Source organism: Phycodurus eques, chromosome 5 (genome assembly GCF_024500275.1).
Source record: "Phycodurus eques isolate BA_2022a chromosome 5, UOR_Pequ_1.1, whole genome shotgun sequence".
In the NCBI taxonomy this organism is placed as follows: domain Eukaryota; kingdom Metazoa; phylum Chordata; class Actinopteri; order Syngnathiformes; family Syngnathidae; genus Phycodurus; species Phycodurus eques.
Genome location: NC_084529.1, coordinates 2195119 through 2223071, shown reverse-complemented (window position 1 = coordinate 2223071; position 27953 = coordinate 2195119). Strand labels below are relative to the sequence as shown.

General features: G+C 41.5%; 3 protein-coding genes across 8 annotated transcripts in view; 1 reads left to right on the top strand and 2 right to left on the bottom strand.

The window, feature by feature from the left end:
• Window positions 1-19820, bottom strand: part of srgap1a (SLIT-ROBO Rho GTPase activating protein 1a) — an 82081-nt gene extending 62261 nt beyond the window's left edge. For 4 of the 6 annotated variants that reach the window (XM_061676771.1, XM_061676772.1, XM_061676773.1 and 1 more), the window contains exon 1: window positions 19316-19820. In XM_061676771.1, coding sequence (XP_061532755.1) covers window positions 19316-19379 — 64 coding nt within the window. In that variant the 5' untranslated portion in view covers window positions 19380-19820. The remainder of the gene's footprint in view (window positions 1-19315) is intronic. The other 2 variants (XM_061676774.1, XM_061676775.1) reach the window with 2 other exon arrangements.
• Window positions 19821-20053: 233 nt separating this feature from the next.
• On the bottom strand, window positions 20054-25480 carry rxylt1 (ribitol xylosyltransferase 1). Its single transcript, XM_061676691.1, has 6 exons — window positions 25255-25480; window positions 24970-25155; window positions 24742-24844; window positions 24329-24643; window positions 23503-23673; window positions 20054-21277 (listed from the first exon to the last, which is right to left on the bottom strand). Exons 1-6 carry the CDS (start codon window positions 25397-25399, stop codon window positions 20875-20877), a joined length of 1323 nt encoding a protein of 440 aa, XP_061532675.1. The 5' UTR covers window positions 25400-25480; the 3' UTR covers window positions 20054-20874.
• A 222-nt stretch (window positions 25481-25702) lies between these two features.
• LOC133402726 (cytochrome b-c1 complex subunit Rieske, mitochondrial) lies at window positions 25703-27933 on the top strand. Its single transcript, XM_061676767.1, has 2 exons — window positions 25703-25913; window positions 27199-27933. Exons 1-2 carry the CDS (start codon window positions 25802-25804, stop codon window positions 27804-27806), a joined length of 720 nt encoding a protein of 239 aa, XP_061532751.1. The 5' UTR covers window positions 25703-25801; the 3' UTR covers window positions 27807-27933.
• The last annotated feature ends 20 nt before the right edge of the window (window positions 27934-27953 follow it).

Genomic DNA, 27953 nt, shown 5'->3' with positions numbered 1-27953 from the left:
GAGGCCACTCCAAAACATTCATTTTGTTGTCTAAGCCATTCAAAAATTGATTGAGGTCACAAACTGATGGCTGAACATTCTCCTTCAGGATTTTTTTGTGAAAGAACAGAATTCATGGTTCCATCAATCACAGCGAGTTGTCCAGTTCCTGAAGGAGAAAGCAGCCCGAGACCATCACACTACCAACATCATGTTTGACTGTTGGTATGATGTTCTTTTTCTGAAATGCTGTGGTACATTTACGCCAAATGTAACGAGACACACACATTCCAAGAAGCTCAACTTTCATCTCGTCAGACCATATAATATTCTCCCAAAAGTCCTGTGAGTCATTCACATGTTTTTTTTGCAAAAGTTAAGACGAGCCTTTATGTTCTTCTTGTTTAGCAGTGGTTTTCGCCTTGGACCTCTGCCATGGATGCCATTTTTGCCCTGTCTCTTCCTTGTTGTTTTGTCAGGAACACTGACCTTAACTGAAGCAAGGGAGGCCTGCAGTTCTTTATAAGTTGTCCTGAGTTCCTTTGTGGCCTCCGGTCATCTTTGTAGGCCGGCCAATCCTGGGAAGGTTTACCACTGTTCCATTTTTTCTCCATGTGAGAATAATGTTTCTTCCTATGGGTTGCTGGAATCCTAAAGCGTTACAAATGGTTTTTGTAACCCTTTCCAGACTGATAGGTGTCAATTACTTCATTTCCCGACTGTTCTGGAATTTCTTTGGATCGTGTCATTTTGTTGTCTGGAGATCATTCAAGCCAATGGTCTGTTACGGTCTACATATAACCCTATTGCAACATCGAAGCTTGCCCTTAACATTGGCGAAAAGAAAAGCTGCTTCTGAAAACAGAGCCTTTCAAAACCGATGGGAAGCTGAGTATATGTTTACTAACTAATTGAGCTAATGTGGCTGTAATTAAGGAATTTAATCTAAGACGGCACTTCAAGACAAAACATCAGGATACGCTGAAAGACCTGAATGCAGAGCAGAAGCTACAGAAAGTAGAAGAGTTAAAGAAGAATCTGACATCTCTGCAGACGTTTTTCACCAGAGCAAAAATACAAAATGAAGCTGCTGTGAAAGCAAGCTTTATTGTCGCAGAACAGATAGCGAACACCTTGAACCTTCAGCTTCAGGGACGTGACCGCATGATCACTATATGTATGATGCAGTGAAGGCATTTCAAATTAAGCTGCTCTTATGGGAGAAATGGATGCACCAGTACAACTTGCCTCATTTTCCCTGTTGCAAAGTAATGTTGAACCAAGTTGCGGCAACAACGTTCCCTAATGCGCACTTTGCTGATAAACTGACCGCACTGCGCACCAACTTGTTACGGCGCTTTGGAAACTTTGAAGCACAAAAAATGAATTTCTAGCTGCTTTGCAACCCATTTACCGACGACGTGGAAACTGCACCTGTACAGATTCAGATGGAGCTGATAGAGCTGCAGCGTAATGGGACACTAAAGGCAAAGTACGACACTGCAGGGCCCGCGCAGTTTATTCGCTCCATTCTTGAAGCAATGCCTCAGCTCTATCTACACCCTGTGCATGTTTGGTAGCACATACCTGTGTGAGAAGCTGTCCTCAGTGATGAAGATTAACAAAACAGCACACAGGAGTCGTCTCACTGATGAACACCTGCAGTCCATCCTGAGAATCTCCACACAACAGAACCTCGCACCAAACTGTTGCCAAGAAAAGATGCCAAGCATCCAGCTCTGACAAAGCAGCATAAGAGCAAAGAAAACTGAATGTTTTGATTTGTTATTTTTATTTTCTTGCTGCAAAGCAAACACATTTTTTTATGTTCGGGGTTATTTGGCCCATGCTCATATTTTAAATTTGTATATAATTTTGAGAGGAACATTTCTATCAAGAGCAAAATATTGAAAAGATGTTTAAAGTTTCAGTTTATTTTTATAAAATGGCACAGGAGCAAAGATTATATAATGTTGTGATTTATTTTTTACTGCTGTGGAAAAGCATATTTTTTATTTAATTTTATTGTTATTTTTTTGTTTTTTTGCAGCGTGTTCATAGTTGTAACTTTTATAATTTTGACAAGAGATATTTTTATAGAGAGCAGAGTCTCTGTTAAGTTATATAAATGTTAAGTTTATCTCTTGTGGAATAATATTCCTGTCTGATTTATTAATATTTATGTTCAAAAAACATTTCATTTTAGTGTGTTCAATAAATGTTTATCCTGTTCGACCCCCGACCTAAAGTGTGGTTTGAGTTTTGGCCCGTGGTGAAATTGAGTTTGACACCCCTGATTCTTAAACTTTAAAATTGGGAAACTATGCAAAAATATAAGGATTTGAAAAGGGGGGCGGGGGGGCAATACTTTTTCACGGCACTGTACCGCTTCATTTGTAGTTATCATCTGTAATATAATACCAGTGACTGATACATAAAAACATGTTGTTGTCAGTCATGATTAAAAATGGTTTGGAAAAAAAGAATTTCATGAAGCACAGTCAAATAAAGATCATTGCTGCTTTGTAAAGCATTTTATCTGAAATTATTAAAGAATTAGCTGTGCTTAACCCATTACAGTATGTGAATGACATGCTTGTGACTTCCAAACCCACAGGGATGCAGGCTACTGTGATCAGTGTTAAATAAGAATCATCTGCTTATATTTAACTGCTGAAACAATAAGAAATGTAATGATCCTATGAAAAATATGGTTCTAGTATGATACAGCTAGTTTCCAAGATGTACAGTATATGTAGCAACAACTTTGTTTACTTGTTATTGCTGTCCTATAGAGATGAGAATGAAAATGATGATGGAAAGGAGTCAAAATCAAAATACAGTAAAAAAATATATATATTCAAGATTTTATCTGACAGTGACAAACACAACTAAAAAGGACAGAACCCAAAAAGTGATACAGTGCACTTACTGTTCAAATTCACCATGATCTAATAGTGAGAATAAACGTAAGGCTAGACAATTATAGACAAGTGTAATATTTTAACTCAGTGAGAAAATATGAAGTGATATGCAACTGAAATCTAAAGGCATTCCTGCAAAATGGAGGCTTTTGGCACCCGAGCCAAAAACACAGCTGCTGTGAGAACTTTTCAACAGAAAAGAGACGTGTAGAAGAGGAGATCAATGACCAATGACATAACTGTGATCTATACGTTTCGATCCAAATGAAATAGCAGTAAGGAGTTGAATGCTGAGAAAAGTAACCACACTTTTGTTCAGCTGGCGATAATCATCGAGAAGTTCTATTTGATCTGGACACTAGTTTGATGTTTTTCATCATCAGATGGTCAATGCTGAAACAAATTAAGCATGTCAAAGCTCGTTTAAAGTTTGCTGAACAACATTTGGACAAGCCAGTTAAATACTGCGAGAATATAGTCTGGTCGGATGAGAGCAAAATTGAACTGTTTGGATGCCATAATGCACTAATGCACACCACGTTTGGAGGAGAAATGCCACTGCGCATCACCCTAAAAACACCATACCAACAGTGAAGTTCAGAGGTGGCAACGTGATGGCGTGGGGTTGCTTTTCAGCAAATGGTACTGGTAAACCTCACATTATTGAGGGAAGAATGAATGGGCAAATGTACCGAGACATTCCTGAAAGAAATCTGCTGCCATCTATGAGGGTGATGAAAATGAAACGAGGGTGAACATTTCATCAAGATAATGATCCAAAACATACTGCCAAGGAAACTCTCACTTTTTTTTTCCATAAAAATATCCATCTACACTTCAAACGTACATTGCGGTAATAAATATGCATGCTTCAATTCAGTGACAAACAAGGTCGGGTCTTGTCTTCCCCAATGCGCTGCTCCCCGCAGCGGTGAAAGCCCGTGAGCCTGACAGCTTAGAGAGCAGCAGCTGGATTGCGGACTGAAGCATTTTACGAAGCAGTTGAAAAATACCGTTCACACACGGCCTAATGAGCGTGCTCACATTAACTTTTATCAGGAAGGGCTTTTGAGTTTTGACGCAGGCAATTTTGATTTGCCAGCGTTACGAACGTGGGCAAAATATTTCCTTCGCTGCATCCTGTTTCAATTAGCCATTGGTGAGGTGGCGAACAGACAGCGCGAACGCTAAAAAAGGTAGATATGGACTGAAGAAGAAAAACACTTTTCAGACATCTGTCCCTCGTTTGTGCTTTTGGTTGAAGATATTAAGTGATGAGCGAGATAAAGGGGCTCAAACTCAAATGTTAAGGAAGCCTCTTATTCTCAAGAAAGCTGGCCTCGGGTCAAGTCTTGGCTGTAACAAGCCTTGAGCTCTTACAGTTTAGATGTTTGTTTTGGGTAACAATACTGTGAAACCTCTTTGGTGATGAGATAAATAATTAAAACAAGCATCACTCAAGAAGGATCTTTATCAAAGTCAACAAGCTTTCAACTCAAGGAATACTAACTTCCACTCAAGGGAAAACCAATTATAATTGCAGCATGCCAGTATGGATTTGAAAAAAATATCTACATTTTTATTACCTTAAACTGCGTGAGTAAGAATTGTTTGTTGAGGGATTTAATTGCCACTGGGAAGAGGAGGAATTGTAAAAGCACATAAATGAGTATACACAATAAAACCTTAACAAGAGTGCACCTGCAGTTATTAGGTAACAGGGAATGTGAAAGGCCCTTCATGTCTGTTTCATGTCATGTCATTTACAAGGTCTGGGATATCCTATCATCCCCGACTTAGTATGCATTTTTTTACGTTTACTCATAAGGGACAGTTTGGTCTCCCATCCCTTATATATCATAGGCTTCTAAAGGCACCAGAAGCTGTTGGGACTACCCTCAAATCTGTATGGGTGTGTTCAAGACTGCTAAATTTGATTAAATTAAAAATTTATTTTAACGTGGCGGCACGGTGAACGAGTGGTTAGCGCATCTGCCTCACAGTTCTGAGGACCCTGGTTCAAAATCCGGCTTCGCCTGTGTGGAGTTTGCATGTTCTCCCCGTGCCTGTGTGGGTTTTCTCTGGGTACTCTGGTTACCAAAAACATGTATGGTCGGTTCACTGAAAACTCTAAATTGCCCATCGGTGTAAATGTGAGTGCGAATGGTTGTTTGTTTATAAGTGCCCTGCAATTGGCTGGCGACCAGTTCAGGGTGTACCCCTCCTCTCAACCAGAGTCAGCTCCTGGCTCAGAAGCCAGCTGGAATCCCTACCAGCAGTCTCGATAGACAAGGTCGTGATTTACACAGATATGGTTGAAGCGTCACTTAGAAAGATGGAGAACGTCAATACACAACCAGAAAAAAAACATTTTGATCTCGCAATTCAAACCACTCCGAGCCAATCACTTTAGCCAATCACGTAGTAAGCTTTCTGCTTTATTGTGTGATACATTCCACATCAATTGGAATTTGGCCAAACCATATGTTTTACAGCTGTGTAAGTGATTGATTAGTGCAAAACAGCAGTGAAGCAGCTTTGCTCTATTTAAAGAGCAAACACACATACATCCTAAAGCAAGAAAATCTTATAATAAAATAAAACGTATGAATCCTTAGCCGTAATGAATAGACTAATTACCACTATTTTGATAGTATCATACACATTCCTTTCTGCGGTTGGGCCAGTGAGGTTACATTTGAAAGAATCTCCTTTGTGCCAGAGACAGAAAGAGCAACAACAAAGCACACGTTAGCAAAGGAGAACAGATACTACACGTCCAGAAAATAAACCCAGATGGGAAACATCTGCCTTCCTTTTCTGTTTGTGCTTTACCAACTAAACAGCAAAGAAAAACAGCATCCACTGGTCCTCTGTTTTCTGTCTAAATAATGAGCCCTCTTTGCGACATATACCCCTCCCATTACCTTGCCACAAAAAACAGAGCCTTTAAAGGATGTGTGGTTTCTGGGCCTTTGATAGTGTTAAACCAGCAGAGGAGCTAGAGGATTCTGGGAGAGACAAATCTACTATTCAAGACCAGGCCTGTAATTCCAGAAGCAAGGGCATATACTGCAAGTCTCCTCTAAGAATGGGAGGGAGAGGGAGAGGGAATGATTAGGATATTAGTGTCGGGGCAACATTCACTAACTTTAATAACATAGTATTTCTGACTAGCTCTGGCTAAATTAAATGTATTTATTTTGACCTTGCTGCAAATGCATAAAAATGTTAGAGAAAATCTGAATAAACTGTATACCTACGATCAGGTTAGTTGGCTAGTTAAGATAAACTTGAAAGAGTAGGTGCAATGCAATCCAAGTACTGTATGTGATGATTTCAGAAAGCATGCCGCCCGTTTGTAAACACAATTTATAACATCTAGGTAGGCCTTGGACAGTGTCCCCTGTGCCGGCAGCCTGACATTCCTGCTTTGTTCTTTCTGTATAAAAGGAGCCAATGTTCAATCCACAACAAACAATTGAATCCACTGTTCTATCTGAACATCACTGCTTGTATTTAGTTCTTCTCGTGAGCTCATTTGTAACTCTCTTTGTAACTTCATTCCCCAAAGTAAAAATAAAAAAGCGTATCTGTAAAGAAGCTGCTGGCAGAGCTAAATCGCCACTCATTTATGACCAATGTGCACACACGACACATGTACTGGACAGAAAAAAATAATAATAATGAAAATAATCAAATCATTTAATTAAAAAAAGAAAAGAAAGAAAATCACTGGTGCCGTGTGAAGTTACTTTTCGTGCCAAAATGCTGATTTCCGGTGCGTACCCTTCAAAATAAAAGGCTACAAGCTGAAAATAAGAGTCAGAACTTGCACATATAAGCCATTTGACGTGATGAAACAGAATACAGGGGCAGCTATGCACCACTTAAAATAACTATTTTAACAATGCTATATTTAACTTTTAGCTGAAACATTAATTCATGAATATTAGGTCAACTGGCTTACCGTATTTTCACGACCATAAGGCGCACTTAAAAGTCTTAAATGTTCTCCAAAATATATAATATAATGCGGCGCGCCTTATGTGTGCACCGAGTTCCAAAATCTGTAAATGTTGTTGTGTGACTTTAATGAGCGCTCCGCTTGACTGACTGGGAGCATTTCCTGCCGACACGCTGCTTATATAGAGGAAAGGTGGACGTGACTGAGGACAGCATGCGGACGTAAAGGGGGGAGGGTGCGCGTGACAGAGGAGGCTAAAGACACACCCCCAGTAGGTATATCGTTCAGGTATGTGCATCGGTTTTGGCTAAGGACCCCTGAAAATGGCACCTAGGACGAGACACGCTTACGAAGCACAGTTTAAACTGAGAGTTATTTGACACGCAGAGGAACATGGGAATCGAGCAGCCGCAGCTGCGAGAGAATTCAAGAACAGCAAATCCATGGTTCGCGAGTGGAGGAAGCAGGAAAACTAGCTTCGCCAAGTCGAGAAGACGAAGCTGAGTTTCCGCGGAAAAGAAAGAAAAACAAAACGCGGAAACAAGGCGAGGTGGCCCGAGTTGGAAGACTCGGCCAATGGATTAATGAGCAAAGAACAGAAGCGTCTCTACAGTCACCATTCGACTGAGTGCAATAACTCGGAGCTTGCCATCATTCCGGGAGGCTTGACGAACCGCTGGACATCCGTGTAAAGAGGGCGCACGTCAACGAGACTGACTCCGACAATGACGAGAGGGAACCCGGCGTGATTGATTGAGAACTTGGATTTGTGGATGAGGGTTGATCAAACAATAACGTGAGTACATTGTTCAATACTTCAATAAAGTACAACCGAAATCAGTTTTGCTCCCGCTGCCTTTTTAAAAACATTGCTTCAGCGTGCATGCATGCTCCCGTATGTTTTAAGCTAGCGTATGTTTTACCACGCCTGCGCCCAATAATACGGTGCGCCTTATGTATGTGTTAAATACAGAAATAGACCCCGTAACTGAGACTGCGCCTTTTGATGCGGTGCGCCTTATGGTCGTGAAAATACGGTAATTCCGCACACATTGGCTTTTAGTTCATATGTTTGATATTGACACTGGTTATAAAGAACCTTGATTCAAATGTTCATTTTAGTCTACGCTGCGGGCTGCTAAGAAAATGGATGTTCATAATTTGGACACCCTTTATTTTAACCACTTTAAAACTTTTTTGACCCAGCCCCCTAAAAGAATCGGAATCGCGAATTGCTTTCTGTGCGGCCCAGGATGAGATGGCTCCAGCGGTCGCCGCCATTGGAAAATCTGAAAATGCCCTGTTTAAACATCACATTTGACTTACTTTTAGTGTAAATCACCAATCTGTCAGCTCAACACTACCTTAAAAAGGGAGAGGGGATTTCCCCCCTCGTCTGACACAACTTCTGTCGAGCCAAAACTGCACCAAGAAGGCATAACAATGAGGCTGCTGCAGTGCAGCTAAATTTGATGCTTTAAAGTGACTCATTGTTACAAATTCATATTCCATTTCTCTCCCCAAACTTTAAATCAGCTCAGAAATATTTCCTGACAAAGACATTTGGTAGGATAAATGCATGTTTGTCATATTGATGACTATGCTACAATGCAAACAATAATGACAGACCTTTATTTTATCTGGTATTAATGAAGTAAACTTTGGTAGCCTTTTCCTCAACATGCCTTGTTTTTGAAGAGCAACAACGAATATCCAACACACATTTCTCTCCTTGCTCTGATTTCAGACTGAGTGACCCCCACCTTGTGTGCAGACGCTGCAGCTCAGCCAGTCCCCTTCAAGGCGCAGCCAGCATTAATTGATTTTTCAGAAGCTATCTGCCGTGAAAACTAAGCCTTGGGGAATATCCACAACGACGACTTCTTTTTTTCTCGGGGAACCGGAGGCCACAAAATGCTGAATGATCAGCTCTAACACAAACTACTACAGAGAAAGAGAAGATGAGAGAACAAGGAAACTTCTCAAAGGCTGCACTTCCACATAATAATAGTATGCCACTATGGAGGAAGTGACAGCGTTACATGCTGTTATCCTCTCCCACCTACCCACAGGGAGCCTTGAACGGGCAATCATCTCCCATTTTCTGAATACCAGCAGCCAACTTGAGAGATGACTCCCAGGCAAAGGAGTGACATGTTTTCTACTAAAAAAAAAAAATTGTCATATAGCATCTTATTAAAGGCCTTCGTAATCATTAAAGCATGAGCACAACTCTGACAAGACTGTACAGGTAAAAACTAAATCCCAGTTATACTCATAGACCAAAGCGCCACATAAATCCACTCAATGCTTTAGGATTACCGAGCCACAGCTAGAGAATGCGATTGACTTGAGGGCAGCTGCTCAGAGCAATGCACAAAGAGAGAGGAGAAGAAGAAAAGACAGAGAAGACCAGGCAGCTCAGCTTTCAGTGCTCTTTGTCTTGTTCCACGAAAACGAGCAAGACGAGGCCTTTCTCTCTTCAGTCTCCCACAGAGCCAAGGGAAGGACCCCAGCCTTTTGTGACGGTGTGTGAGACTAAAGCAGAGTTATGCATGTGGCACAGACCCAGCCAGGTTGCTGCTCATCATACCATCAGATATTCCACTAACACATGAGACCCCTCAGGGAGATGGCAGTGTCCTTGACATGGCCTGATTAAAAAGAGAGCGATAGTGTATGAGGCATGTCCACAGTGGATGTGAGCAAGCTGAAAAGTCAATATACACACTTTTTTTAATTTATTTTTTTATTAGGGTACACAGATACAGCGATTAAGTAATATAGTACTACATCCTGATTAGAATGGACAATAAAGCAAAAAAAGAAAAAAATATACAAAGATTTTTTTTTCAAGATTAGGCCAGTAGTATTACCATATTGTTCGGACTATAAGGCGTACTTAAAATCCTTACATTTTCTCAAAAATTGACAGTGCGCCTTATTATCCAGTGCGCCATATGTATGAATTCTGGTTGTGCTTATTGACCTCGAACCGATTTTATGTGGTATACGCGGCGCTCAAAAATCTGTCAAAATGTTTTAGTATGACTTTGGTAAGCTACGAAGCCGAATTGTCGGAGCATTATGGCTACCGTAGTGAGGAGCCTCGCGGAGTAATACTTACTGCGCTTCAACATAATATTATGGTGTGTGTATAAGTGACTTATCTGACTGTTTTGGTTCGCTTAATGCGCCTTAGAATCCGCTGCGCAATACGTATGAAGATAGACCCGTTCGTTGATAGTGCACCTTATAGTCCGAAAAATTCGGTGCTCATTCTATTTCCGCCCAGTCTGTCATAAAAAAAACTAACTGCTTTGTGTTTCACGTCACTCCTATAAAAATAACATAAGATGGGCTGTCAGGACTATGCAGAGGCTCCTTTGCAAAGACCTGCACTACATACTACTAAAAAATTCAACACAGACAGTTGACAGGACAAAGATTTCCAAGTGGCAAGTCATAACTCTGGCAGCCCTGTGACTGAGCGGTTTGTGCTAATGCCTCACAGCAAGAAGGTTTTTGGGGACTGTGGAGTTGGCATGTTTTGCATATGCTTTTGTGAGTTGACTTCAGGTGATCAGTGTTCCTCCCCCAGTCCAAAAACATCTATGTTAGGTTAATTGGAGACTCTACATTGCCAGCAGGTGTGAAAGCGAGTGTGAAGGATTGCCTGTCTGAATGCGTCAGTAATGTGATTTACTTTTGAATGATGCAGGATGTAGTCCCTCACCCTATATCAGCTGGGATAAGCTCTAACTTCCTGGTGACATTGAACAGAACAGACGTTATGCAAAATGGATGGTTGGATTTGCAAACGCATAGAGTACATGCAAGTCCCTGACAGGATTTAAACATAAAAACATCTACGTCATTTGTATTGCTATAGAACTTAAATTACTTTGTATTGACCCATATTTCATCACTCCATCATTAGCAGCATGACTTGTACACTCCTTTCCTCAATGTGTAAATGTTCATCCTAAAAGGCAAGGTCATTGATTTGATGTGACTGATTTTACAAAAATGATGTGTTACACTGGCTTTTAGATACCCTGCCTGATATTACGAGACAAACTTTATTTTGCATGGAATTGTAACCATAATAATACGTCTAAATTTCAGCAAAAAGCCTGAAGACTTCATATGCACTTCTGCAATTTTCAAAAGATAGACATACAAAATAAAATCTAATAAAAAAAATAAAAGACAGACAGAGCCGGGCGCTGGTCAAACCAAGGACCGGCCCAGAGGTCAGGGGTTTGGTGACCAAAGGGTCAAGTAGTCCTGGACAAAGAGTCGCCAACAGCAAGTCTGTGAAAGGTAGACTGAACTAAACACCACAAGATACAAGATTATAAAATGCAGTTAGTTAATAACAATTAGGCTATCACGTTTGTTGACAGCTTTTTGCATTATTTTATATCCTACAATGACAGAAAAGGACACTGTATGTCAGCCTTCTTTTCATTTATTGCATAATAGCTACATGACTTGACAGTCAATGACAATAAAATTATTGTTACTCATCGAAACAGCTGACCAGCATTGCACAATAGGGACGTAAAATGGAAAATTTTCAGAAATGCAAAATCCACGTTAAATACAAGACACCACTCAAGCGTTTGAGTAATCCTGCTGAGAGACCATAACAAATTCCAATGAAAATAATAGCTGTGCCACCAACATGTATCTACATTTTAGTGGTTTGTCATGGGGGGAAAAAACATTGAAAGTTACAGAGAGAGAGAGAGAGAGAGAGAGAGAGAGAGAGAGAAAGAAAGAAAGAAGTCCCAGAAGAACTCAAAGTTTTATCATGCATGACTGCTGGCAATTGGAGGAGTGGATTATGGTTGACAGATCCAAGTCCAAAAGGTGCACTTTTTCTCTTTGACTCCCAGCATCCTATATCCACATATCCATGACTTGAAGCAAAGCAAACCCAGTACTTAGTACATGAGGCATAGCAGCACACCGGGATTTGTGTATGCCACTTTTACTCCTGCAACCCTCTGGGAGCCTTGATTAAGCAATGATTTTGGTAAGTAAAATGGTAGTCTCCTGGATTTAAGCAGCAATAACTCTAGAGAGTACAGAGTGTACAAGGAGTAATTGATTGTTAATGAATTAACCTTTTGTGTAAATTGTGTTAAAGCCAACCAGATAAAACTGAAAGGTTGTGAAGTGATATTCCTGGATCAGATAGGATGAGTGCCCACAGCAGTGCACTTATTTAATATTGTTTATATTCAGGTCTTAATTTTGTTTTGGTGCAATAATGAGCTCAAACCATCACTCAGTACCTGAAAAGTATCTTCAAGTGTAGTAAAAAAATAATAATAAATAAATAAATAAAATAAAAAAGTGTCTTATTTCAGTCCACAAAATTGGAAATTTGTGGACTGATTTTTGGGGTCTCTCAAACCCATGACACAAAAACCTTATTAACAATATAACATTTGTTGCAATGGTAACATGACCTCTGGAAAAAAGAAGCAGTCAGAAAAGTTGCTTGTGGCATATTTCTGATAATCTTTATAAGACAGCAGGCAGTACACAAGACATCATAGGTAGCAGATGAATTTGCTGAACACAGATGCAGATTAAAACAAGTCAGTGTTTATGACCTCTGCCTTCACTTATTCCCACACTGACCTCATACCCTCTCATGCCCTTCCCCCAATCTCCTTCCCACTAATCCAGTCCTATTAGGTGGCAGGCAGCAGCATGGCCTGATGGTCAAACTGTGTCTGTCTGCCTTCCTGTCCCTCCGTTTGCGTGAGGTCCTGAAGCCATTCAACGGAATTAAAGTTGCCCTCAAAGTAGAAAAAAAAAAATCTCTCGGAATCCTGATTAGACCCTCCCTTTTCTGTTAATTACGCTCCTTATTATTTATTTTTTTCTGTTCACTTTCTTTCCAAGACTGGTCCATTCTATTGTCAGGGTTGTACTTTCTATTAGCTAATGGAAAGCCACACTGAATCACATCCTGATCATTACTGCACACATCAGGGATCCCTCTCCCTGGCCTGACGCCTAGTATTAGAGAGACTTGGAAGCAACGACACCAAAATATGATGAATGGACAAACTCATTTCGAAAGGCCGGTGTAATACCTCCCAGACTTGACATCATTCCTTCACAAGTACAATCTCTTCAGCAAGTGTCACACCAGTGGTTTGTACTGACAAAACATTTGCCAGGTTCGACAATGAGCACTAAAATAGTGGATTTCTGCTGTTGAAATTGCAGAGTAGCTAAGTCAAAATGGCAGCAACCCTATAACTGAATTTCTGATTTATGAAGTTCCTGTAAATATGCAGGCGTTGATGTGTTCTGTTTTAAAAGCATGCTGCATGATGGTGGGTTAGCTTTTATGGTGACGTTGCACAACCTCTGCGTAGGCTATTGAAGTGACCATTTTTCCCCTTTTGGGGCAGGGGGGATTTAATGGGGGAGGGTTGCAGCAATGTCTGGGTGGCCTTTGTGGTTTCGCTGAAAAGCACAGCGGGGAAAGTGAGTCTTTGATTGGTTCAGCAGAGTTCATTAAAGCTGCAAAAAGGATGCGTGGCCACATCATTTACCACCAATGTACACAGAGAACCCACGCCCAATGCCATACCAAAAGCTGGAAATGCACTAAAGAAACTCAGACAGTTAAAGACACTAGGATGGTGAAAAGAGATGGTATGTGTCTGAGTGGTGTGTGTAATGTTCTGATAAAGTGCTTCAGGAGGTGTCAAGATTCCATTAGTCCATCTACCTCTAAGCGCCGTCAACACCTCTTGGAGGGTGTAAGGATGGAGTGCAACAGTAAACCAACTTTGGCTTATGTGAAGAGCATTTTGTTGCGCTGTCATTTAAACTGAAAGTAACATGAACTTGAAGTTTTGCAAGGCTGAATTATGCTTGACATGACACAAGCTTCAGTTATTAGAGAGGCACGCACTTGAGAGAAAAATCAGTGCACAGCACACACACACACACACACAAGCGTACAATTACATTTTTTGTTTTTAAACTACAACTTTGGAAATAAAAAAAATACACCAACAGAAGAATGACAATAGTTCACCTGAAAATAACCTGCTGTACTTACACAGGCCTGAACAAATAAAACAGTATCCTTTAAGGACCCCAAAGTTTTTTGCAGTTTTTGGGAGTTTGGGATCAAAGCTTTTATGCCCTTTGGCCCGGTTACAAGAAAATAAACTATTTCCTTTCATCAGCACTTTTGCAAATTGTAAATTTATTTATTTTATACACCTCTATGGAAACTCAAGTGCACTTTCTGAGTTTACAGAGGCTCTGGCTCTGATTTCAACTGTGATGAATTCAGGTCAAAAGGGGCAGGCTTCATGAACATATGGGGGTGCACCCCCGTCAGAAGCTCAAGGGGTGCTGCCACAATGTCATGACCTCAAGACCATAAACAGCGAGTATCTGACATCAAATCTGCATTTGGAGAAATCTGAATAGGCGCTTTGCCCTTTTTCACTTATGGCTGCTAACAGAAGTACATGTATGTCACTGTATGCACAATTCTGATTGCTTAAAATAAACTGCAACAGATGAATAGTATCAAACAGATGTCAAACTGGTGGTCCGGGACCCAGATCCAGCCCACCGCATCATTTTTTGTGGTCCGCGGAAGCAAATCATGTGCATCGACTTCATGTTTATTGCGAAAATATCCAAATTGCAAATTATCTTCCCTTGTAATAACGTGGAGATATTACAAGCATTTTTTTTGGTACCAATCCCCCTTTTAAAATACATTTATTAATAGTTGTTTTTATAGGGGTCACTGATGGTGTAGTGGTACACTCGCCTGACTTTGGTGCAGGCAGCGTGGGTTCAGTTCCCACTCAGTGACGGTGTGAATGCGAGTGCGAATGGTTGTCATTGTCTATATGTGCCCTGCGACTGACTGACGACCACTTCAGGGTGTAGTCCGCCTTTCGCCCGAAGTCAGCTGGGATAGGCTCCAGTGTCCCGTGACCCTAACCAGGATAAGCGGTGTTGAAAATGGATGGATGTTTTTATAGGCTTCTGATTTCAAAACTAGTTATCCATCAATTTGTTGCGTATATGTAATTATACGAGATGATAATATAAGCCACTAATGCTGCTGTTTTCAACACAACAGTTACGCATCCTGTCCGTAAGAAATAACACCAGCATCAGAATACTATACTGTCCTAAAAACCCAGACTCCAATGATGTTGGAACGTTTTGCAAAACATAAATAAAAACAGAATACAATAATTTGCAAATACTTTTCAGCCTATAATAAATTGAATACACTACAAAGACAATTTATTTAATGTTCAATGTTCAAACTGATGAACATCCATCCATCCTTCCATTATCTGAGCCGCTTATCCTCACTAGGGTCGCGGGAGCGCTGGAGCCTGTCACAGCTATCATCGGGCAGGCGGCGGGGTACACCCTGAACTGGTTGCCAGCCAATCGCAGGCCACATACAAACAAACAACCATTCGCACTCACAGAACGTCATGATTGGGTATGAAAGGAGCATCCCCAAAAGGCTCAGTTGTCCACAAGCAAGGATGGGGGGAGGTTCACCACTTTGTGAACAACAACGTGAGAAAATAGCCCAACAGAAGCACAGAATTTCTCAACATACAATTGCAAGGAATTTGGAGATTTCATTATCTATGGTGCATAATATCATCAATGGATTCTGAGAATCTGGAGAAAATATCTGCACATAAGCGGCAAGGCCAAAAACCAACATTGAATGCCTGTGACATTGAGTTAAATACCGGCATCATTGTGTAGAGGATTTTGCCACGTGGGCTCAGCACACTTCAGAAAACCACTGTCAGTTGACATAATTTGTAGCTCGATCAACAAGTGCAAGTTAAAACTCTACCATGCATAGTGCAAGCCATACAGTATATCAACAACACCCAGAAACCCCGCCAGCCTCTTTGGGCCCGGGAATCGAGCTCATCTGAGACGAACTGACAACAGTCAAAAAGTGTGCTGTGGTCTTACAAGTCCACGTTTCAAATTTTGGGCGGAAATCATGGACGTTGTGTCCTCTGGGCCAAAGAGCCAAAGGCCTATCCGGATTGGTATAAGTGCAAAGTTCAAAAGCCAGCATCTGTGATGGTATAGGAGTGTGGTACTACCCATGGCATGGGTACCTTGCAAATCTGTGAAGTCATCATTAATGTTGAAAGGTACATAGCGGTTTTGGAGCAACATATGCTGCCATCCAAGCAACATCTTTTTCAGGACCATCCCTGTTTATTTCCGCAAGACAATGCCAAGCCGCATTCTGCACGTGTTACAACAGCGTGGCTTTGTAGTATAAGAGTACGAGTGCTGTACTGGCCTGCCAGCATTTCAGACCCGTCTTTCATTGGAAATGTGTGACCCATTATGAAGTGCAAAATACGACAACAGAGACCCCGTACTGTTGAGCGACTGAATGTTTACATCGAGCAAGAATGGGAAAGAATTGTGTGAGAAAAGCGATGGAGGCATCACATCTTGTCCCTTGATTAAAATAGCTGTAATGAATAGAATGTTACAACTTTTGATGTAAATATGTTGCTGGTTAGATTCTTAAGCTTATTTGAACTCCGCGCACATTTCTTCATTCAAAAATAGTGACATAATAATGGCTGTCAGAACAAGTGCAACAGAGTATGGTTTTCTAGGTTGCTTATTTTTAACATCTCGAGCAAGCAGTATTTGTTTAATACACTCAAACTATGGTTAAGCAGCTCCACTGCAGATGCCACACTGGGTAATGTCACTGCAACTCATAAAAGGTTGTACCACAATTAAACCAAGAGCCTTATGTAAACAGAATAATTCATAGCAGTCTTTGTCATTTTCAGTTTGCAGCAGTCATTAGATCTAGATACAGATATTCTGCATCAACTGAGAGAACCATCCATCCATCCATCCATTTTCCGTACCGGTTATCCTTACTAGGGTTGCGGCCATGCCGGAGCCTATCCCAGCTGACTCTGGGCAAGAGGCAGGGTACACCCTGAATTGGTCGCCAATTGTCTTTTTTTTTTTTTTTTGTTGCACAAAATGGGTCATTTGGATTTAACCCATGACGGCAGGAGAGTTATGAGGCTTGCTCTGATGCGCTTTGTCTATGCCCTTTAGGGCAGAATTTCCCAAACAAAATTATGTTATGGGTCAATATGCATTGTATCACAGATTTACATAGCAAAATGCTGGAAGCTGTTTTACGAATCAAGCGGGTACCCGCTTTAATGAGGGCTTGCTTTTAGATTTGTTTTAATGTACTTTGATTATGCTTATGTTATGGCATTACAAGATATAGTTTACTAAGTTTAGCGCCTCAATTACTAATTTGGCTCTTGATCTGAAAATATCAAGAAACCTTGGTTTAGTGGAACCATACATGGGGCAATTTAGTCACTGGTCACACTTGGTTCCAGTTGTACAAGATGAGACAATCAATGTTCAGCTACAATGTTCAGCCAGTCAGTAACTCGATTTATCTAACCTGCCCAATGATAATCAAATTTAAACTTAAACACTCAACAACTGTAGTTCAACTGTGTGTACCAGAACATATATTATGCAAACATCGGTCTATATTGTTACTCTACCTCATCCATTAAATGTACTACATCTGCAAATACTGTTCTCCAATGAATATTTCAAATGTTGGATTGAAATGAAAGATGACTGATTGTGTCAATCTTCAAACAAACTAATCTGAGATCAATAATCATAGGCCAACTATATTATTAAAAAAAATGTTGAGTCGTGTATCCAGCTTGCTTGCGCGGCCTGCGATGTTTTACTTTAGCCATAAAACAATTATTCAAAGGTAGGTTTGCAAGCCATGCCAAGGCTTGGCGTCAGAATTTAATTGCAACATCAATACAACAAAACAATTTACTCACAGATTCCCCTGAGGGAATTAATAAAAAGACTTTAGCGGTCTTCATTCTAACAAGAGCTATTCTGAGCAGCACGTTGATACTGCATGACAAATAGGAACTTTCTCATCATCATTCCGAGTTCAGCATCCCCTATGACTGTTCATCATTCCTTGTTACAGCTCTTAGTCATCATAGCGGTAAGCAGAGAAGGGGGGCCTTAACATTTGTTACAAATGAGAGTCTTTTGCCCAGGCAAATCTTTTAACTATTCAAGTAGCATGGCTCACTTTAGACCCCACCAACCTCCAACCTTGGCTGCTCAACTTATGGACACATAGAGGGAGGGAAGCGAATAGTACTGTGGAACCTCTGCAGTCGAATGCCCCTCAAGTCATACAATTTGGAAGTGGGCCAGAATTTGCATGGTATCATGTGAGACCTCCTCGTATCGATGGAGATCTCAGCTCAACAAGCAACAAAGAAAGTACATGTGGATGCGAGTCTGCTTTTTCGCAACACAAAAAGATGCACTGGTAAGGTCACATGAGACCGAAGCGACCATTAAAGGATAAATATCTGAGTCTGCGCCTTGCTTTTTCTTTGGCTTGCACCATTAAATACAAAACAAAGACCTGCTTCAACAAGGGGCATTAAATGATGATGATGAGGACACAAAGCGTATTAAGACTGGTTGACTTATTTTGACACTTTTATGTCAGCTAAGTATGCTAACATTGCCTGTACAGTAAAGTAAAGGTTTAATGATAGTGTTTGTTTTTTCCCTGGAAAAGATTATTTCTATTTCCATCATTTCTTGTGGTGAAAGTTATTTTGAAACGCAAACAATTTGGAGACGGGATTGTATTCCACTGTACGTGGTACTGTGGCATGCAACTTGCACAGAAGCACAGATCTGGTTGGCTGAAATCCAAATCCCTATGGCTGCCCTGGAGCAGCCCAATGCTTTTCTGTGTCAGTCTATAATTCCTGTGTCAGTCTATTTGTATAGGACAATAAGTCATACCTGCTCAGCAAGCAAAGTGGGGGTTGTAATGGCATCCTTGCATACGATCTTAAAGCATGCGAAGTTATAGGCATAAGCCTTTGGGATTCGTGCAACTGTAGTAAACAAAGAAGCACCAACTTCTCAGAAGTGCCCCTGAGCAATACATCGGATCTTCCTTCATTCACGTTCTGCCTTAACATGCATTATTTTTCTCTCACCAGTGCACAATGCTGATAAAACAGCCTTGAGGATAATAAGTGCACAATTACACCGTGTTTTTTTTTTTGGGTGTGTTTTTTGCTAATGTTGCTCACTCAATTTAAAAGTGCTTTCACCAGCTACTTAGTCTTAACACACCGGCTAGTAGTAGTCACGTGTCTCTGTCGAAAAGCACTACCGGCGGTCATACATTCCAAACTTTTTAAATCACGAGCTAACGCCTCGCCGATGAACGAGCTTGGCTGCAGTTTTTCTCGCCCTCCCGTTAACACCATGTTAGAAAGCAAATATTCCAGTTGCCTCTTACCTTTCACTTGACTCTCGTAGTCCGCGATGATTTCTTTATCCTTTTTAAACCTCGGCGACGACATCTTATGTCCGCTTGTTGTTAAGAGAATGTTTTCTTTTTTCTTTTCTTTTTTTTTTAAGCTGCTTGTCAACCAGATGACGGGTTACAACAGGCGACTCATCCCAAACTGGACAAGGAAAGGACGTGCGACAAAATGATTAAATTCCCAGGAGAAAACGCTGATTTATTCATCGATAATCTTCCTTCATGCGTAATCCTATTCCAACCAAGAGATTCGCACAACTCCGAATGCAGCCTCTCGCTACTCCGGGAGACAAAAATAAATAAATGAAAATTTAAAAAAACAATCACGTAAGTTTTCAGGGGCAACGTAGCGGAGCATCACCCGCAGTTAGCACCGCGTAGAAAAGTAGTGCCCAGAAAGCTGCGTCAGTCTGCTATAAAGTCGACTTGTATTGGAGTGCATGTCCGGTTTTCACACGCAAAAACCTCCTCCTCCTCCCCCCCCTGCCTCGCTCTCCCTGGAAGGTTTCTCTCCCCCCCCCTAACTCCCGGCAGGCTTGAGGCAGACATGTAGGCAGGCCGACTGCAGCACAAGCAGCGACCAGAGCCAACCAGGAGGGAGGGAGGGATAGCACACACAATTCAAGACTACGTATTGGTCACATTGTTATACTTGCATGTCATGCAATGAAATGTACCTGTAAAAACATTTTCTCTCAGACCGGGCATCGACAAAACTTTTAATACTGCATATCAAAAATAGTACAGTACACACAATCTCCACTCAATATTAACAGTTAAACATTTGCAACGTGTAAAATGGCTTCAGGAAATGTAGAAAGGCATGTGCTCATCAAATAGTAGTGACATTTACTGACAAGACCCAGCATTGTATTCAGAGGCAAACTGTTTACTTCCAATATAAATTCGACCCTAGCGCCATCTGCAGGATATACAATTCCCATTAAACCATCAGAAAAACATCAGCTCCCACGTGCATAATGCTATATATTATAAGATGGATGGATGGCTTGATTAGAAACTATTTTATTGCACTGACAAAAAAATATAGCCATGCAGCATAGCAACGGAAATAAATAGGCACTCTAAAATAATTTAAACATGCAATACCCACTTCTCCACTTTGAACACACAATACAAAATAACTTATGTACCATTTTTTGACAATGTTGTTCTGTTTCTTCTGCTGTGTTGTTGCGTTTTCTACACACACACACACACACACAATTAAATTCATACAAACAGATATACAATGTAGTTGAAATATGTGGACCTCGGTTTACAAAAACATCATTTTCTCTATAAATTCGACACCACTGGACATGCAATAACCACTGCCATTTAAATATAAACAAGAAAGAAAAGTCTCAGATACTCACAAATCACAAAATACATATTATTCAGAATATAAACTGCGCACAACAGAATACTGATAATCACCAGGTTCACCACAGAAGAAAGCAATCAACATTTTTTCCACTTTCGACAAAATTAAATCATTGTCACCTATGTTATTTTTTTAAGCAACACAATCAGCCACTTTTGAAAAAGTTCTCCTCTATGACCTCAGTGAACCTCTCCTTCATTTGGTGACGGAAAGTGGCGTACCACTCCAGTAACCTCCTCCTCCTGTCCACCCTCTGCTCCTGGCTCAATCCTCTCTCCTTCTCCAGAAGAGCGGGAAGGTCCCGCCAATCACTAATAAAGACGAAGGGCGCTCCCGCTGCTTTCAGGAGGCGCAGTGGAGAGCTGTGCCCAGCTGCGCAGGTCCTAGGTGTCAATACATCTTCCACCACAGGCACTGAGCCATAAGAGCAGGCCTCGTAGATGCGGTAGCATTCCGTGTTGACACCAGCGGGGCAGAGCGTGAGGTCGCTCTGGGCCAGAGCAGTTTGATAACGCTTTAGACTGTCTTCTGTCTCCTGGGGGAGCCATCTTGAGGTACAGGGGCAGAGAAAAAGTAAATCGTCAGCCTGCCTTTTTGTCAGTAACCATTTTAATTAAAATCAAAATAGGGTAATGACCAATTTGAAAGTATTACAGTATTGTACAAAGCTCTCAGGGTCATGCAGTCCAGTTGCAACACCAATGCAAACGACAATGAAAAATAATAAACATAATGTTGAATAAATGACTCTCAAGCCGTGGCAATCAAAACGGAACACTAGCTTTGACAACAGTAGCTCAGTTTGTGACACTGTTTGCTTGGGCATCAAATTGCACGTTTAAGAGAACTGAATTTGATAACAATTATGTATCAACGTTAGGGCTGGTAAATCCCCAAACTCTATCCTGGGTGCTCACTATTCCAGTGTGTCACTAATCCTGTGTGCTTGCTGTGTTTACTACTGTAATGGGTTAAGTGAGGAAATGTCATATTCATCACTGTACACTGTATATATATATATCCATGCATCCATTTTCTACCGCTTATCCGAGGTCGGGTCGCGGGGGCAGTAGCTTTAGCAGGGACGCCCACAGACTTCCCTCTCCCCAGCCACTTCATCCAGCTCTTCCGGGGGGATCCCGAGGCGTTCCCAGGCCAGCCGAAGGATGTAGTCTCTCCAGCGTGTCCTGGGTCGTCCCCGGGGTCTCAACCCGGTGGGACGTGTCCGGAACACCTCACCGGGGAGGCGTCCGGGAGACATCCGAATCAGATGCCCCGGCCACCTCATCTGGCTCCTCTCGATGTGGAGGAGCAGCGGCTCTACTCTGAGATCCTCCCAGATGACCGAGCTTCTCACCCTATCTCTAAGGGAGAGCCCGGATACCATGCGGAGGAAACTCATTTAGCCCGCTTGTATCCGGGATCTTGTTCTTTCGGTCACGACCCACAGCTCGTGACCATAGGTGAGGGTAGGGATGTAGATTTACCACAACGGATCGATACAAAGTCCGCATCACTACAGACGCTGCACCGATCCGCCTGTCGATCTCCCGTTCCATTCTTCCCTCACTCGTGAACAAGACCCCAAGATATTTGAACTCCTCCACTTGGGGCAGGATCTCATTACCAACCTGGAGAGGGCACTCCACCCTTTTCCGACTAAGGACCATGGTCTCAGATTTGGAGGAGCTGATTCTCATTCCAACCGCTTCACACTCGGCTGTCGGTGTCCGAAAATAAATTTTTTGGCTCACCGGTCAAGTTGGCTGGTGGATGAAAAAAATCCACCGGGCAAGCATATTTTTTGCCAGCCAAAATATTAAATCATTTTAAACATTTTATTTCAATAAAACAGTACTATAGAATTTCAGAAACAGCTAACATTTACCTAATACGTGATCAATATACAGACTAATGACATGACTTTGGCTCACAACACACTAATTGTTGACATTTTTTTCCCCCCCAATTTTTAAATGTTTTTGTTTTGCTTTTTTCTGAAGCCAACCTAAAAAAGGCCTAACGACACCACTGGCTTTCACAGTCCCAAGTCTGCCTCTTGCTCCTGACACAGTCCTTGTGTCACAGCATTACAGCCTCAGTGGGATCATTCTGTACTCCCCGATTGGATCGCTCACATCCCCTAATTTAAATATGGAAACATTGGCTCTGATTGGTCCATACCACGGCATCTGCTAGTTGTTGTGTCCTTCGATGCCTAGTTCAGACTCTCATCCCAAGTTTGATCGCAGGAGTTATTTGTGCATAATGAATGTGCATTCGCTTCATGAGCCGGCAGCCTCGTGCTCTTTGGCAGGTCGGCGGCGGCTCGCATTCGGCGGGGAAGTGTTGTGGACGGCCGCGAGGGACAGGTGTCGCCGTGGCCGCTCGACTCCTGCTAAAAATCTCCACATATTCCCGCGACCTAATTAGCCTAAATACCTAGCCTAATTAGCTTCTGTTTACATTACGTATGTATGTTTGTGTATGTACGCATCATTCTTATACTGTAGGTGCAGACAGCAGAGGAACATAAAGTAGAAATCCAACAAAATGAAGACGGAAAAAAAAACATTATTTATATGGTACAAACATTTACTCACCATGTCACAGATAGCCCTCCGAAATGTACACACCCAACGGAAAATTTACACACATTTTGCACCTGGCGAGTGTTAATTTTGAATCCTGCTCATATTATGCACCATATGTATAATAGTAAAATGTTTTTTTTGTGTTTAGTAGTATTCTCTGACATAACATAATGGCTTACTTCTCCCTGGCAGTGGTGATACAATCCTTCTCCAGGCCAGATTGTTTCAGAACCTGCATGAGTGTTTCCCGAGAAGAATTCTTGTAAACAGTACCGAGGAAGTTGCAGAGATATGGCCTGTTGGAGGTGATCATCTCACCATTGGGCCTGACCATGGGAAACTGCCTGTATCTGCACAGGAAACATGACATGTAAGACGAAGTGGATTTAATTGAAATGGAACATTATTTTCACGTATTGTGCAGCATGATATATAGACAGGCAATTCAATGTTTGGACACAACTTGCAAGTAAATGTCCATCAAAGCAACGAAAAGGAGGAAAGGTATAAATGGTGTTAATGTCCTTTTTTTTTTTGCTTTCAATGTAAGCTATATTATCTCAACCAGAGCAGCACTGTGAATCTCAGCTCTGGCCCTCTTGTGTGGAGTTTGTATGTTCTGCTCGGGTTTGCATGAGTTTTCCCCGGCTCCCATGACATCCTCCCAAGTTCCAAAACATGCACGTTAGGTTAATTGATAGGGTTATGAATGTGAGTGCGACTGGTTTGTGTATATGTGCACTGGCGACCAGTCCATGGTGTACCTAGCCACTCTCCAAAGGTCAGTGGGAGAGCCTCACGCTCACCCATAACCCAAATAAGGAGTAGCGCTATAGAAAATGGATGGATGAATGGTTGGATGATTGGGGCATTCACCCAGTTCCCTTTGAACATAAAATGTGTTGCATGACTATTTTTGTTTCATATTACTTATTTATAACATGTATGCATACGCTTTAATACCAGACTGTATGATCTTCAACAGTAAACTAAAGAACGACTTACGTGGCAACACCGAGAGGCCATTGGAAGACATCTCTGTCATTGACCCAAGGGCTGTCATACACTAAAAAGAGCAGGTCCACAAAGCCACCATGTCTCTTTAGGTATGGCCCTATCCAGTCATTGTTGCAGTGCTCATTGCCCAGCAGGACCACAGCCACGTGAGACACCGTGCGGGACTGAACCAAAGCTCGGACGTGCTCCAACCAACGTGTGGAGTACGCTACCTTCTGCTGTTCACGACCATTCAGAACAAGAACCAGGCTGTTCATATCCAAGGGAACATGACCTTGGACTACTGCAGAACCTGTGTAGAAACTAAAGATGGAGGAGTAAATGAAACAATGTTGTGGTTCTGTCTACATAATGCGGTATAGTGTTCACAACATTTTAAATATTCATCACTGATTTCTTACTTGAAGTCTATTTTACTTGATTGAAACTCGCCCTCTTTCCATTGCGCTATCTTGTCAGTAGGGTTGAGGGGTCCCTCCAATATATGTTCCCAAAGGTAAAGTCCTGGTGACATTTTTTTTTAAAATTATAATAATAAGAGAATGTAATAACGCGAAGTAGCAACAAGGTGGTTAACACTGGCGTCTCACAGGCTAAACGGAAAGAAATTATGCACAAACATGGCTCACCGATGGCTGCTTTACCCCAGATCTGGACCTTGTATCTTTTGAGTTTGTTCTTTTCGATTCGTGCCATATGCTGTTTGAAGGCCTCTCTCTTTTTGTTAAGTGCGGAGTTGTACTCCACTTGTTCATCCTCCCACGGATTCCACTCATCTCCAATAAATGGAGCAGCTCCGCCATCTCGAACACCCCCTGCAAACAAAACAGACAGTTGATGCAATCAAATATTTAACTGTGACTTAACTGTAACTATAAGAAAGCTTTTGTAAATTCAATTTTTGGTGAAAATACCTGAGGGCCCTGCTTCTTTCTTCTCTACCCTGTGAACGCGGGATATGACTTTAGTACTAAAGAAAACGTTGTATGCAGCGTATAGCGAAAACGCTACATAGGCAAAAATTATGAGAAGAAACAACTTTCTCTTCGGAAATTTCATTTTTCCCTCTTTCTAAGCTCGCTAATGTTACCATTCTGCATCTCAACTTCCATTTTTTTGTGTGACAGGACCCTTGTTTACATCACGAGGAAAGCCGCCGTGAAGATGTGCCTGTCTAAATTTGCACTTATTTAAACAGCTATTGAAGCGATATCTATTCGTATAAAATTCGTGTCGAGTGTGAAACTATTTATTTTCTGTTTTGCTCTTAGAAATCTCTGTATAATCTACAAAATATTTTGACATGGGAATTGAAACAGGACAGATCGGACATATTTTGAGGCGGAACCTTCAAGAAGGAAAGTGTTTCTATAGTGTCAGAACACAGCGGTACGCGGAAGATTTGTATATGCAAGGTCGTGTCCCCAACTACGGGGTGAGGGTGTTTTTTATCTAGCGAAAATGATGACATTTGCTGGTCGTTTTGGGGCTCTTGCCCCAGTGTTGCGGGGAACAAAGCAATCCGTCAAATGTGTGGCGTTACCTGGCGCAAAAGACTTGGTTCCTGCTTCTGGTAAGATACGACGCGGCCTTCCTTTGCCTAACAATACAAACTGACGCCGTCGGCTGGTTATCAATGCAACAATATAACCACAAAGTAGACTTGTAATAATTTTAGTTGTAACTTGCTCGTATGTAGGTTTGTCCTTGGGTCAAAAACATTTTTCGTAGCTAATTCGTCGTAGCTAACGTTATAGACAGGTTTGCACGTCCACACCCGTAATATAGACATGGGCAAATTAATGTTTGAGCTGCTTGGATAATGGAGATATTCGAGCTGGAAAAACCAACCACCACACACTCAAGGACGATCTCGAAAATAAAGGGTGAGGGCCGACTGATAAACAAACTATGCTAGGTAAGAAAAGTACATAGCCCAACCGAGATAAATCTAAGCGTTGTGTTGACAGAATAGTCAGAAATGACTGCATTACATTTAATTCAAATAGACGAAGTTCACAATGGAGTGTTTTACAAAATGTTGTATTCATAGACAGAGTTCTTCAGTTTATGAAGGACTTCCATTCAGACGGCGGAGACATCAACCGAATTTGTATGTTTAAACCACCGATGCAGTGGAAAAGTCAGTGTTACAGTAAAAAAAATATATATTTTTTAGGGGCCTAGAGGAACTATAAGACAAACAGTATGGCAGTAACTAAGCATGCTGTCTACAATGTATCACTTAACTACGCTAATGCAAAAGTAATATCATAGTTACAGTAAATGCATGTGTGAAAGACACTTCTAGGCCATAAATATAAAACAATCAAGTCATCTGGGTGGCCTTCAGCCATATTGTATAGCACTGGGCACATGCCTCTGATGTCATCTTCTAGTCTATTGTTCGTGTCTACTTCTCTCCTTTTGTGTTGCTGCTGCATGCACTGAATGGTAGAACCCGTAAGACAATGTACTCAAGACACTATATACGATATAAACAATACAAATTTGAGATAGTAATACTAATAGTCTGAAATGATTGCTGTTTATCAGTAAACCATAAACTGTTGCATCCCTTTCTGACTATCCTTCTTGTGATTTTCATATTTTACTGTGAAACGAGCATGAATAATTGTAATAATAATAATGTAATAATAAATGATATACGGTAATTAAAAAAAATTGAATTTTTCAAAGGAAACCTAGTCGGCTTCCCATCAATGCATGAAAGATTCTGCACTCGATTCAATATTTATCCGATTGCTTTTTCAATAATTAAATATAAATGTTTGTGAATACATTACCTTGAACTCGTATGTCTGGGTCTGACTATTTATTTGATGATCTCCTTTTAGCTGCTGGAGGAATCCGACTCGCCCACACAGACATCAAGATCCCTGACTTCACAGATTACCGCCGCCCTGAAGTCATCGACCCGAACAAGTCCTCTCAGGACAGCAGCGAGGTGAGGAGGGCCTTCTCCTACTTCTTCACCGGGGCCACCGCTGTGGTTAGCGTCTATGCAGCCAAAACGGTGGTCAGCCAATTTGTCTCCTCCATGAGTGCTTCGGCTGACGTCCTGGCCTTGTCCAAGATTGAGATCAAGCTGGCTGAGATTCCAGAGGGCAAAAACATGACCTTCAAGTGGAGAGGGAAACCTCTGTTTGTCCGTCACCGCACAGAGAAGGAAATTGCAGCAGAGGAGGCTGTGAATCTTGCAGAGCTCCGCGATCCCCAGCACGATAAGGATAGATTTGTCAACCCTAGCTGGGTTATCGTCCTTGGTGTGTGCACTCACCTGGGATGTGTGCCTATTGCAAACGCAGGTGACTATGGCGGCTACTACTGTCCTTGCCATGGATCCCACTACGATGCTTCAGGAAGAATTAGAAAGGGGCCGGCTCCTCTTAACCTGGAGGTTCCCTACTACGAGTTCCAAGATGACACCGTTATTGTGGGATAAATATTAGAGCGCTATTGTATCTTACAAGTCTATCTCCTACTGTAGTATATGTTGAAAAATGGCTCTATGTACAAGGTGGAGGTGAAAATGGTCTATTTAATTATCAATAAAAACCTGTTTCCTACAATATGGTTGCAGGTTTTATTT